Source organism: Pristiophorus japonicus, chromosome X (genome assembly GCF_044704955.1).
Source record: "Pristiophorus japonicus isolate sPriJap1 chromosome X, sPriJap1.hap1, whole genome shotgun sequence".
Lineage (NCBI taxonomy): Eukaryota > Metazoa > Chordata > Chondrichthyes > Pristiophoridae > Pristiophorus > Pristiophorus japonicus.
Genome location: NC_092010.1, coordinates 3,543,944 through 3,557,690, shown reverse-complemented (window position 1 = coordinate 3,557,690; position 13,747 = coordinate 3,543,944). Strand labels below are relative to the sequence as shown.

The 13,747-nt window shown below is 43.5% G+C and overlaps 1 protein-coding gene and 1 pseudogene across 1 annotated transcript in view; both read left to right on the top strand.

The window, feature by feature from the left end:
• Positions 1–13,747, top strand: part of LOC139240779 (zinc finger protein 420-like) — a 134,989-nt pseudogene that overhangs the window by 112,279 nt on the left and 8,963 nt on the right.
• Positions 1–13,747, top strand: part of LOC139240927 (histone-lysine N-methyltransferase PRDM9-like) — a 46,109-nt gene that overhangs the window by 29,347 nt on the left and 3,015 nt on the right. The window contains exons 5-6 of the mRNA XM_070869461.1: positions 8,700–8,770; positions 10,808–11,074. Of these exons, the coding sequence (XP_070725562.1) occupies positions 8,700–8,770; positions 10,808–11,074 (338 nt within the window). The remainder of the gene's footprint in view (positions 1–8,699; positions 8,771–10,807; positions 11,075–13,747) is intronic.

The following is a 13,747-nucleotide window of genomic DNA, read 5'->3' as shown; positions in this document are numbered from 1 at the left end:
CAGTGCCTGTGAAACCATACCCCAACAAGAGTGGAGAGAAAATTGGTGAGAAAAGGGAAGTAAATGAAAAAGAATGTAATTCACACAGCAGCAGAGGAGGGGGAAATGGGCATGTAGGCAGAAGTGGTAAGGAGCACAGGTCAATGTACCAGAGCTGCAAAATGGAAAAATCAGTAGCGTCTGTATGTCTGACCTGAATAGATGTCTTCTTATTCTTTGTAAATCATTACTTGGCATTTCTCGTCAAATACATTGAGCTGCTTTCAACATTAATTTATTCATAAGAAGGCTCATGAAAATGATAGTCCTGGCTCCTCTGATGGGATAGTGGATAAATGAACTACCTGACATAGTAAATGCTTTTCATATCTTTGCACTCATCCCTTGGAGAACAGTGTGAGGGAGTTGAAGGATTCACAGTCCGACAGGCTGCACCGTGAACGCTGCTTCGCTGGCCGGAACCATCTCGATACCAGCCGATAAGGTGGTTAGTACTAAGCTGGGTTTTATAGACTCCCACATCCCACATGATGGATGGGGGGGTGGGGAGGAGCACCTGCACCAATCGAACACGAGTAACCCACGAGATGCCAATCCAGAATACAGAGACAGAGGGGGCGGCACTGCCTGCCAGGAAATTGCCCGGGAGTTTGCGGAGGCACCGCTGCGGATAGTGTGCCGCTTGCAACCGGCAATGACATCACTGCCGTGTGCAGCGAGCCCTCAATGCCCCGCGGGGGAATTTGCCCCGTGGGCCGCGAGGCAGGCGTGAGCGGATGTCAACACTAGACATTCGCTCTTGGGGCGCTCCTTAAAGGGGAGGGGACCAGCGCCTCGGGTCGCCATCTTTTTTTTCCTGCCAACTCTCGGGTCGGCTCAACGATGGCAGCCCTAGTGTGGTCCAGACTGTCGTGGCACTCCGTTATTTGGGCGTTCTGACCCTGCACCTTCTGACTCGGAGGTGGGAATGCTGCCACTAAGAAAATGACATTAAAGTCAAATGGAAATAAAATGAATGAGCGATGCAGAACGTGCTGCCTACTCAGTATTGCCCGTTTTACATTATCGCACAAAGTCAAGATCTACCCCACTATGCCTGTGCACCTGTTTGAGAAAGTTCTCAGAAAAAATATGTTTCACACCATTTCTGCTCATGAATTGTGCAAATTCTTCTGAACAAAATTGCAGCTCATTATCAGACACAATTTCTTCTGGGAGGCCATATGAAGACAACCATCTTCACAATTTGTTTAGTGTTTTACTTATTTTCTGCAGCAGAAACACCTCAAATGGCTGTCAATCACAATGACCAATTGCTGTCCTTCTGGCTCAGCAAAATCAAAAAGTAATCTTTGCCACACCGTGTGAGACCATTTCCATGGCTGTAATGGTACTGATGATGATTTCTTGCTTGCCAATTGATATGTTGTACACTGACTAATGATGTACTATATATCTTTATCTAAACCTGGCCACCATAAGTAACTGCATGCAAAACTCTTTGTCAAGCACATTCCCAGGTGCTGGTCATGAATATCTCCTAATAATTTGGACCTGAACCTTTTTGGGATAAGTACTCTTGCACTCCACATGATACAATCTTTATCCACTGATAATTAATTCCTATGGGTGATGTATGGATGAATATATTTCTGATACCTGGTTTGGCCAGCCATTTGCTGTGTAATCATTCACCTTTGACACAACTGGGTCACATTTGGTTGCTCTACCAATCTCTTCAGCTGTGGCTGGCAATTCATCAATGTATGAAAAATAGAACACTTCTTCCCTATTGGATGTAACTTGTGATGGGGATGGCAACCTGGACGTAGCATCACCATTACTATCTGACTTAGATACAACAAAAATAAGTGTAGCCCAATTACTTGGATCTACCTGAGAGATAATGTTCTTAGCTTCTAGACTTTTGAGTTATTGCTCAACTTTCTCCTTGAATGCGTCTAGTACAGGACGTGGCTTGCAGTATATTGGTCTAGCTTCCTTCTGTATCCTGACAATTATCTTGGATCGGACTGTCTGTTTTGGGGAACACCTTCTGATACCGCTTGATGATATCATCCTTCGATGCAAAATGGTGACATGATAGGTCCAAGTCAGCATGGATTTGTGAAAGGGAAATCATGCTTGACAAATCTTCTGGAATTTTTTGAGGATGTTTCCAGTAAAGTGGACAAAGGAGAACCAGTTGATGTGGTATATTTGGACTTTCAGAAGGCTTTCGACAAGGTCCCACACAAGAGATTAATGTGCAAAGTTAAAGCACATGGGATTGGGGGTAGTGTGCTGATGTGGATTGAGAACTGGTTGTCAGACAGGAAGCAAAGAGTAGGAGTAAATGGGTACTTTTCAGAATGGCAGGCAGTGACTAGTGGGGTGCCGCAAGGTTCTGTGCTGGGGCCCCAGCTGTTTACATTGTACATTAATGATTTAGACGAGGGGATTAAATGCAGTATCTCCAAATTTGCGGATGACACTAAGTTGGGTGGCAGTGTGAGCTGTGAGGAGGATGCTATGAGGCTGCAGAGTGACTTGGATAGGTTAGGTGAGTGGGCAAATGCATGGCAGATGAAGTATAATGTGGATAAATGTGAGGTTATCCACTTTGGTGGTAAAAACAGAGAGACAGACTATTATCTGAATGGTGACAGATTAGGAAAAGGGAAGGTGCAACGAGACCTGGGTGTCATGGTACATCAGTCATTGAAGGTTAGCATGCAGGTACAGCAGGCGGTTAAGAAAGCAAATGGCATGTTGGCCTTCATAGCGAGGGGATTTGAGTACAGGGGCAGGGAGGTGTTGCTACAGTTGTACAGGGCCTTGGTGAGGCCACACCTGGAGTATTGTGTACAGTTTTGGTCTCCTAACTTGAGGAAGGACATTCTTGCTATTGAGGGAGTGCAGCGAAGATTCACCAGACTGATTCCCGGGATGGCGGGACTGACCTATCAAGAAAGACTGGATCAACTGGGCTTGTATTCACTGGAGTTCAGAAGAATGAGAGGGGACCTCATAGAAACGTTTAAAATTCTGACGGGTTTAGACAGGTTAGATGCAGGAAGAATGTTCCCAATGTTGGGGAAGTCCAGAACCAGGGGTCACAGTCTGAGGATAAGGGGTAAGCCATTTAGGACCGAGATGAGGAGAAACTTCTTCACCCAGAGAGTGGTGAACCTGTGGAATTCTTTACCACAGAAAGTAGTTGAGGCCAATTCACTAAATATATTCAAAAGGGAGTTAGATGAAGTCCTTACTACTCGGGGGATCAAGGGTTATGGCGAGAAAGCAGGAAGTGGGTACTGAAGTTTCATGTTCAGCCATGAACTCATTGAATGGTGGTGCAGGCTAGAAGGGCTGAATGGCCTGCTCCTGCACCTATTTTCTATGTCTATGATGCAAATCTCATTTCAACACGAAAAATCTCATTCCAATCAGCTTCAGTGATTCCAACCAATTTCTACCTATTAAGGTAGGCTTGTCTCCTGCCACTGCTAAGAGAGGCAAGCTCTGAAACTGATCTTTGTATTTCATCGGTACGGTGATACGTCCTACAACAGGGATTTTCTCTCCTGAGTAGCCTCGCAGCTCGATCTTCGACTTCTCCAGTGGAAACTCACTCAACTTGTTGAGATATAGCGATTCTGGTAATTCGCTCATGGATGCACTAGTGTCATAAGAACATAAGAACATAAGAATTAGGAACAAGAGTGGGCCACCTAGCCCCTCGAGCCTGCTCCGCCATTCAACAAGATCATGGCTGATCTGGCCGTGGACTCAGCTCCACTTACCCGCCCATTCCCCGTAACCCTTAATTCCCTTATTGGTTAAAAATCTATCTATCTGTGATTTGAATACATTCAATGAGCTAGCCTCAACTGCTTCCTTGGGCAGAGAATTCCACAGATTCACAACCCTCTGGGAGAAGAAATTCCTTCTCAACTCGGTTTTAAATTGGCTCCCCTGTATTTTGAGGCTGTGCCCCCTAGTTCTAGTCTCCCCGACCAATGGAAACAACCTCTCTGCCTCTATCTTGTCTATCCCTTTCATTATTTTAAATGTTTCTATAAGATCACCCCTCATCCTTCTGAACTCCAACGAGTAAAGACCCAATCTACTCAATCTATCATCATAAGGTAACCCTCTCATCTCCGGAATCAGCCTAGTGAATCGTCTCTGTACCCCCTCCAAAGCTAGTATATCTTTCCTTAAGTAAAGTGACCAAAACTGCACGCAGTACTCCAGGTGCGGCCTCACCAATACCTTATACAGTTGCAGCAGGGCCTCCCTGCTTTTGTACTTCATCCCTCTCGCAATGAAGGCCAACATTCCATTCGTCTTCCTGATTACCTGCTGCACCTGCAAACTAACTTTTTGGGATTCATGCACAAGGACCCACAGGTCCCTCTGCACCTCAGCATGTTGTAATTTCTCCCCATTCAAATAATATTCCCTTTTACTGTTTTTTTTTCCAAGGTGGATGACCTCACATTTTCCGACATTGTATTCCATCTACCAAACCTTAGCCCATTCACTTAACCTATCTAAATCTCTTTGCAGCCTCTCTCTGTCCTCTACACAACCCGCTTTCCCACTAATCTTTGTGTCATCTGCAAATGCTGTTACACTATACTCTATCCCCTCTTCCAGGTCATCTATGTATATTGTAAACAGTTGTGGTCCCAGCACCGATCCCTGTGGCACACCACTCACCACCGATTTCCAAAAATGAAAAGGACCCATTTATCCCGACTCTCTGCTTTCTGTTAGCCAGCCAATTATCTATCCATGCTAATACATTTCCTCTGACTCCACGTACCTTTATCTTCTGCAGTAACCTTTTGTGTGGCACCTTATCGAATGCCTTTTGGAAATCTAATTACACCACATCCATCGGTACACCTCTATCCACCATGCTCGTTATATCCTCAAAGAATTCTAGTAAATTAGTTAAACATGATTTCCCCTTCATGAATCCATGTTGCGTCTGCTTGATTGCACTATTCCTATCTAGATGTCCCGCTATTTCTTCCTTAATGATAGCTTCAAGCATTTTCCTCACTACAGATGTTAAACTAACCGGCCTATAATTACCTGCCTTTTGTCTGCCCCCTTTTTTAAACAGAGGCATTACATTAGCTGCTTTCCAATCCGCTGGTACCTCCCCAGAGTCCAGAGAATTTTGGTAGATTATAACGAATGCATCTGCTATAACTTCCGCCATCTCTTTTAATACCCTGGGATGCATTTCATCCGGACCAGGGGATTTGTCTACCTTGAGTCCCATTAGCCTCTCCAGCACTACCCACTTAGTGATAGTGATTATCTCAAGGTCCTCCCTTCCCACATTCCCGTGACCAGCAATTTTTGGCATGGTTTTTGTGTCTTCCACTGTGAAGACCGAAGCAAAATAATTATTTAAGGTCTCAGCCATTTCCACATTTCCCATTATTAAATTCCCCTTCTCATCTTCTAAGGGACCAACATTTACTTCCGTCACTCTTTTCCGTTTTATATATCGGTAAAAGCTTTTACTATCTGTTTTTATGTTTTGCGCAAGTTTACTTTCGTAATCTATCTTTCCTTTCTTTATTGCTTTCTTAGTCATTCTTTGCTGTCGTTTAAAATGTTTCCAATTTTCTAGTTTCCACTAACCTTGGCCACCTTATACGCATTGGTTTTTAATTTGATACTCTCCTTTATTTCCTTGGTTAAACACGGCTGGTTATCCCTTCTCTTACCGCCCTTCTTTTTCACTGGTATATATTTTTGTTGAGCACTATGAAAGATCTCCTTAAAAGTCCTCCACTGTTCCTCAACTGTGCCACCGTTTAGTCTGTGTTTCCAGTCCACTTTAGCCAACTCTGCCCTCATCCCACTGTAGTCCCCTTTGTTTAAGCATAGTACGCTCGTTTGAGACACTACTTCCTCACCCTCAATCTGTATTACAAATTCAACCATACTGTGATCACTCATTCCGAGAGGATCTTTTACTTGGAGATCGTTTATTATTCCTGTCTCATTGCACAGGACCAGATCGAAGATAGCTTGCTCCCTTGTAGGTTCTGTAACATACTGTTCTAAGAAACAATCCCATATGCATTCTATGAATTCCTCCTCAAGGCTACCCCGTGCAATTTGATTTGACCAATCGATATGTAGGTTAAAATCCCCCATGATTACTGCCGTTCCTTTTTTACATGTGTCGAGTTCCTTGTGTATCCTGTTCCTGCAATGTTTACTTGGTTGACAATACTTTGTGAATCGCTGTTGGATAACCTTGTGCTCCTGATGATGTGTATCTCCAGAACCACCTCATCCTGTTGCTTCTCTTCAATGCTATGCAGTCTCTGGCGATTTCTAGTTATGGCATTGAAAGTTGGTTAACTCTTCGCAGGATGCCCAGTTTTCTTGCAGAAGAAACACTCTGCCTTCACGATTGAGTGATGTGTTGTCCAAGGCACCGATATTATGACTTCAATTAACTATTACGTGGCTATTTTCTGAGGCATTGGGACCCAACTGCCATTTACTTTTAACCTGCAGGTGATTGATCTCGGTTGTTTGACAACTGGAAATGGCACAAAATTGTCTGGAGTATTGGTCGGACATATCCATCGATCTTAGAAACATAGAAATATAGAAAATAGGTGCAGGAGTAGGCCATACAGCCCTTCTAGCCTGCACCGCCATTCAATGAGTTCATGGCTGAACATGCAACTTCAGTACCCACTTCCTGCTTTCTCGCCATACCCCTTGATCCCCCTAGTAGTAAGGACTTCATCTAACTCCCTTTTGAATATATTTAGTGAATTGGCCTCAACTACTTTCTGTGGTAGAGAATTCCACAGGTTCACCACTCTCTGGGTGAAGAAGTTTCTCCTTATCTCGGTCCTAAATGGCTTACCCCTTATCCTTAGACTGTGACCCCTGGTTCTGGACTTACCCAACATTGGGAACATTCTTCCTGCATCTAACCCGTCTAAACCCGTCAGAATTTTAAACGTTTCGATGAGGTCCCCTCTCATTCTTCTGAACTCCAGTGAATACAAGCCCAGTTGATCCAGTCTTTCTTGATAGGTCAGTCCCACCATCCCGGGAATCAGTCTGGTGAATCTTCGCTGCACTCCCTCAATAGCAAGAATGTCCTTCCTCAAGTTAGGAGACCAAAACTGTACACAATACTCCAGGTGTGGCCTCACCAAGGCCCTGTACAATTGTAGCAACACCTCCCTGCCCCTGTACTCAAATCCCCTCGCTATGAAGGCCAACATGCCATTTGCTTTCTTAACCGCCTGCTGTACCTGCATGCCAACCTTCAATGACTGATGTACCATGACACCCAGGTCTCGTTGCACCTCCCCTTTTCCTAATCTGTCACCATTCAGATAATAGTCTGTCTCTCTGTTTTTACCACCAAAGTGGATAGCCTCACATTTATCCACATTATACTTCATCTGCCATGCATTTGCCCACTCACCTAACCTATCCAAGTCATTCTGCAGCCTCATAGCATCCTCCTCGCAGCTCACACTGCCACCCAACTTAGTGTCATCCGCAAATTTGGAGATACTACATTTAATCCCCTCATCTAAATCATTAATGTACAATGTAAACAGCTGGGACCCCAGCACAGAACCTTGCGGTACCCCACTAGTCACTGCCTGCTGTCTGACAAGCATCCTATTATTCCCATAGGCACAGCCACCTGTCTGACAAGCTAAATCAAAAGTCAAGTTAGGGGCTGTCAACAATTTTTTTCTGATTGCTTCAGTTTTATCCCACAAACAAAGCGGTCACACAATGTTCAGTCCTGAAAGTTTCCAAAATGACAGTGAATGGATAGCTTTTATAAAGCTACAATGTGCTCACTGATACTCTCATCATGTCAGTAATCTTGTGTTCCAAAACTATAACGTTCATCAATTTCCAGAGGCTCAGGACTGTAGTGCTGTTCTCTCCTTCAGTGGCGTATCCTTTGGCTTGACAGGAACAAGCACATTTTTCAGGGTTAGATACGCCTCAGGGCCTGCTTCAATCAACAAAATAGCTCATTTTCTTTTTAAAACCATCCGATTACGGTTTTCATCACCGCGGACATCGCCGATAGTATTCCTGGTGAAAAACATTTCTAGCCTTTCCACATAGGCTCAAAGTCTCCTGGTCATGATGGGACTCACCCAAGCGTCCTATTATTCCCATAGGCACAGCCACCTTCACTCTGGCAATGTCAACAGTGTGCTTGAAATTTACCTGGATTTTTAGCTGTGCTGCAACACGAAGAACCTCTCAAACTTTCTCTGTTGTTTGACTGGAATCATCCACCAACAAAAGTTTCAGCTCGGGATCCCAATTATCCTACCCGATGTCGCCAAATGTGACATATTCTTTCCGACATCACAAACACACACAGATGGCTCCATTACATCATGTGACTTTTATTGTATTTACAGCAGCAGTTGCATCATCACAGTAGTCCACTAGGTGGAGCAATAGTCCACTAAGTGGAACTCTATATTACAGTCTGATCACATATTCCCTTATACTTGTGTAAGTTTTTATCTGCATAATGTATAATTCCATTTTGGGCCTGAATAAACTAGATATTTTTAGAATCATCAGGCTGTTAACAAAACAAACTGAAATTATCTCAATCAGCACTGATGTCTTACTTTTATTTCAAGAGGTGAGAACCTTTAAGACTTGTTTTAAGAATGAAGATACCAAGAAGACTGGGAAAGAGAATACCAGAAAGGTAATTCAATGTGAACAGAAATTCTTATTAGACGAATGTGTCGAGATAGAAACAAACTACTAGATATTCACAGCAGGCCTGTCAGTATCTGAAGGATACAGTGATACAGGGTTCCACTCACACATTAACCAGATATTCACAGCAGGCCTGTCAGTATCTGAAGGATATAGTGATACAGGGTCCCACTCACACATTAACCAGTCTTTCTCCTTCAGACACAAATTGAGTTGCTACACACTGCCAGCATTTTCTATCTTTATCTCAGATTTTCAGCAATCAATTTTTCTCTTTAATTTTGGTACATGAATTTCCAATTTGTGCCTATGGTCCCTGGCAGCTTTGCATTTATATGTCTTACTTGCTTACTTGTCCTTAAGACTTAAGGCCAGGAGATTTGGATAGGTCTCTTAGCACTGTTCGTGGATACTCTGTGAATATCAGCAGCTTGAAATAACTGCAAGTTAATCGGAACATGGACATAAATGTTATATGTTGCCCGTGAGGCTCCATAATATGGATCTAACTGATTCACAAAGCCAAAATTCACTTCTGACTAACTAAGGTTCCTAGTTATTACTGTTGTTATAATCAAGAATTGCAATTCTCATGTTGGGAACTAGATCTGAGGGGTAATATTTCCAGTGACGCAGGGCTGTAGAAAGATCCGCCCAATTTTGGTAACCAGCATGACTGATACGGTAACTAATTTTTTTTCTGCTTCTGTATCCTCCATTTATTTCCTCTCCTGGGCTCTTGCCTCTGACTAACCTCCCAGAGCTACCATGCTTCATGAATGAGCAGTTAGCTTTTACCTGAAGCATATATTCTGCGTGCAATGTGGTTTCAATCTGAAGTATTCTCTCCATTTGTGGTACAACAAGCCATGTTTGATTCTTGCTGTGTGCTGGGATTTGGCAGTGGGGCAATTCCACTGGGCTTCAGGGTTCCCAGTAAAGGATTAGCCAGGGTCCCTGCTCTTGATATGCACTTTTTAATCAGAGCTCAAAATATATGTGTGTGGAGTGTTAGAGGAGACCATGATCAAGCTGGGCTTTGGTGCCTCCTGAAACTTGAGTTCCTGCCAATATTTACTGTCCAGACACTTGGACAGGTCACTGGAGGACAATTAGCTCCGATAGGACGAGACTTCAATTCCTTCAGGAGAGCAAGGAGAAATCAGTGAATGCAAGTATCATAGCTGATAGGTACTTATTCATACAGTTAATACCTTATCTCTCCTTGTGATTTTGTATTCTAAATACCCGTGGACAGCCTTCACACACACAGCTGGTGGAATAGATGTGCTGAAGTTCGGAAAGATAATTGCACATTCCACAGAATGAAGATCTTTGCCTCCAGTTGCTTGTGCACATCAGCTGGAATTCAATGTTAGTTTTTAGGCACTGTCAAATATGACCTCTCTTTCAGGGATTGTGTGTGGTGTGGGAAGACCAAATGTGACGGAGTTAAACTATGTGTCAAATCTCCTCCTTTCCCCTTTTCCTGGAGGCACTGATTCACGAGTAGATATGTTTCCTTAGTCTGTGCTGATTAATGGGCAGCTCTCTTGGTAATTGCTAAATGGCTATTCTTCATGTGTTCGGCTCTTCATTGTTGGAGAAGATCAATCCTGTTATCATATTCACGCACACACCCTTTCCAGATGTGATGACTAGTTAGCAATCAGTGTGAATCCTGACTAATTGTATTCCGTTCCTTGAAAAAACATGCTGAGGTTAATTGTGACAGGTTTACCACAGTTGCTGAGACCATTGAACTCAACACATCAGTACAGTATCAAACATAGGAACTTTCTGATATGTATGGCTCACTACTACACTGGGGAGCGACTGTATTTATCAATGGTAGTCAGGTAGCTTTGTTTAATAAATATGCCAAAGAACTATTGTAGAGGGAAAATAGACAAACACTTTAACTTGTGCATAATCCCTTAAGTAATACAGGCAGTCTTGAGGCAGCTATTCTCTAATTCAAGAATTGTGAGGTAAAGTTTTACCCTCACGTTCTGCATTTCAGAACCAAAAAGCCCCATCACAGATGGCATCCCATTCAGAAGAGGATAAAGATGAAGGTTTCAGGGGCTTCACTAAGGACACTGCCTCAGCTATGGAAGAGACAGTTTCAGTTCAAAAGATCAACAGAGAAATGAGAACCTTGATTTGTGAAAGTGAAGCTCATAGTGAATGCGATAAAGGTATTTGTCCTGGAATAAAGGATTTCAGTAAACTATTTGTATTTTGTATAATTGAGGGTGTTTTAATGAGGAAGAGATGTTCTACATTGGTAACCTGATCACTGCATGAGTCATTCAAATCAGATTATCATCATCCATCATAGGCAGTCTCTCGAAACGAGGATGACTTGCTTCCATGCCAAAAAAGGGTTGAGTTCACAGGTGTTTCAATGAAGGACCTAATATTCCAGGTCATGAATTACATCTTGAAGGGTGGAAGATGCCTATGTGTGGATTTTTGTAACATGTGGTGTGCGTTGCACACCAGCCACCACACAGGCTTGACAGAGCTTGGTCTTGGTCCAGTGGCAAGGATTACCCAAGACAACTGGAGACCTGCTCTGCTGCATGGACTAAGTGCGCATACATATCGAAGTATGGGCTGGCCCATGCTCCCCTGGGCCTCGAACTCACGCCTCTCTTGGGCCCCGATCACGTCCCTCTACACTATCTCGCTGCTCCTTCGCCTGACCTCGCCGCTCCTGCTGTACCTGCCCACGCTCCAATCACCGACCTGGAGCATGGTGACATCACTCTTCGCTGCCGTCGACCTCCTGCACCAGCTTGTGCTGCTCCCTTTAGTATTCCTCCACGCTGCTCCCGAGGCCTCCATGCTGCTCCTTTTATGGCCCCGACCTGCCGCTGGTGTTCAGATTAACGCAATGTCTTGCATTATTATGTAAATATCTTCAGCATCTCCTGTTCAACCGAAAACAAACAAGAATATTACAGTGAATTGGTTCAATTTTTGTTCAATGTGTTCCACAGTTTTCTGCACTGGAAAGATTTTGGGGTCAACAAACGAAGAAACAACCAAAGAGACTGAAAGCAGAAGATACTGTTTGAGAAATAGAGAGAGAAAAGTTTACACTGAAGAAAGGGAACTTTGTGACGATGATTACCTGTGTATGTGTAAAGTAACCTATCCATTTCCTCAGGGCAGGAATAATTTATTGGGTCTTTTGGTGAGATGACACAGGGTCTTGATAGGCCAGGGGATTGGTGGAGCAATACAGCATGTCAGAGTGGTGGGACAGGAGTGCAGGCCTGTGTTTGCCCACAAACAGGCACCAATTGTTTTTCCTTAATGAAAAAGAACATTCACAAAAATGATCCCAAACTATTGATAATAATTCTGGAATCTTGTGATAAAATAGAATAGAATTTTCAATAATCAAAAACTAATGGCTCCTTATTATAGGGAATTGTCTAAGATTGTGAGGCATCTTATGCCAGCCTACAGCAGGACCTGGACAACATCCAGGCTTGGGCTGACAAGCAGCAGCCAACATTCAAACTGATCAAATGCAAGCAATGACCGTCCCCAAAGAATTAACGATGCAGCCAGAATTAAGTTGGGAATCAGCATGGTTCTGAAGGGTGTGGAGAGAAGATGATGACAGAATTGAGAGGGCAAATTTGAGAAGTGGCAGTGTCTCGAAGAGTGATTTGCCTGATGCTTTAAAGCGACTTTTCTAACAGGATTTGCAGGTTGAACTTCATTCAAAGAATGAGGAACTATAACCTAAAGGAAGTAATTCGGTCTCCTTGTGCAAAATTCTCTTCCTGCCCACTCCTAATCTTATCTGGTGTGGCACAGCTTGGAGATATTGTTGCCAGTTTTTGCATTGCTGTTGTTAATTGAGGTCAGTACTGCCTTCTTGGAGTAAAGAACCGAACATGTCGCCCAGAACATGCCCTTGTGTACAGCAGAGTGGGGGAAGATCTGATTGGCACTAGTGGGTGTAATTTTCATAGAGAGAAGATGCCCCAAGTGTTTTCCCCAGCTGATAGATCACGGAAATACCGAACCTGTATGTGCAGACTGAATTGCAATCAAACAATGAGGACGATCAAAGCTACAATAAATAATCTATCCTTTCTCAGCACTAACCCCCTTTACCTCAATGATCACTGAATAATGAACCGAGACACTGATCCATTTTAATTTGTATTTTATGTTAGTTTGTGAAGACTGCGAGACATTTTTTGTTGAAGAATGCCCAATGCATGGTTCTCCAGTGTTCATAAAGGACACGGCGCTCGAATTCAGTCAGCCAGACAGGGCACGTTTAACCCTTCCAGAGGGTCTCAGCATAGCGACTTCAAAAATTCCAAAAGCTGGTCTTGGTGTATGGAATGAAGGGCAGGTTATTCCCAAAGGCATTCACTTTGGACCCTATGAAGGAGTAGTGTCAAATGAAGATGCAGCTGCTGTCAGTGGATATGCATGGGCGGTAAGTGAGTATCAAGGTCCCTATTTTATAAAATAAGAGTTCAGTACCTATTTCAATTTATTTTCTATAAATTATCTAAAGTTCCCAATTCCTGGTTGCTACTCAGTGAAGGCTACAGGTAAGTGAATACAGAATTAGTCCTTGCTGTGATGCCTCTTGTGTTCAACAAGCCTGCCAATACATGGAAATGTTCACAAATGAAGAATGGATTGCTGGGTGTGTTTATTGGATGGCTGGCAGCAGCCATGGAACTACCCAAACATGAATCACTACCATCAGGAAAGAAGAAAGCAAACATGCCTCTATCTGACTGAAAGCCACTGAACAACCCCACAGGGGAAACAGTTGCAATTCACCGCACTGAGACCAAAGGTGTATCAAAGTTAACAGCACCTTCCGCACAGCTGATAGTGTCAGTGCTGAGAGAAAAATCACACTCTTCACACAGACAGAAATCCATTCGTGCCGAAAGGACCAAACTCGGGG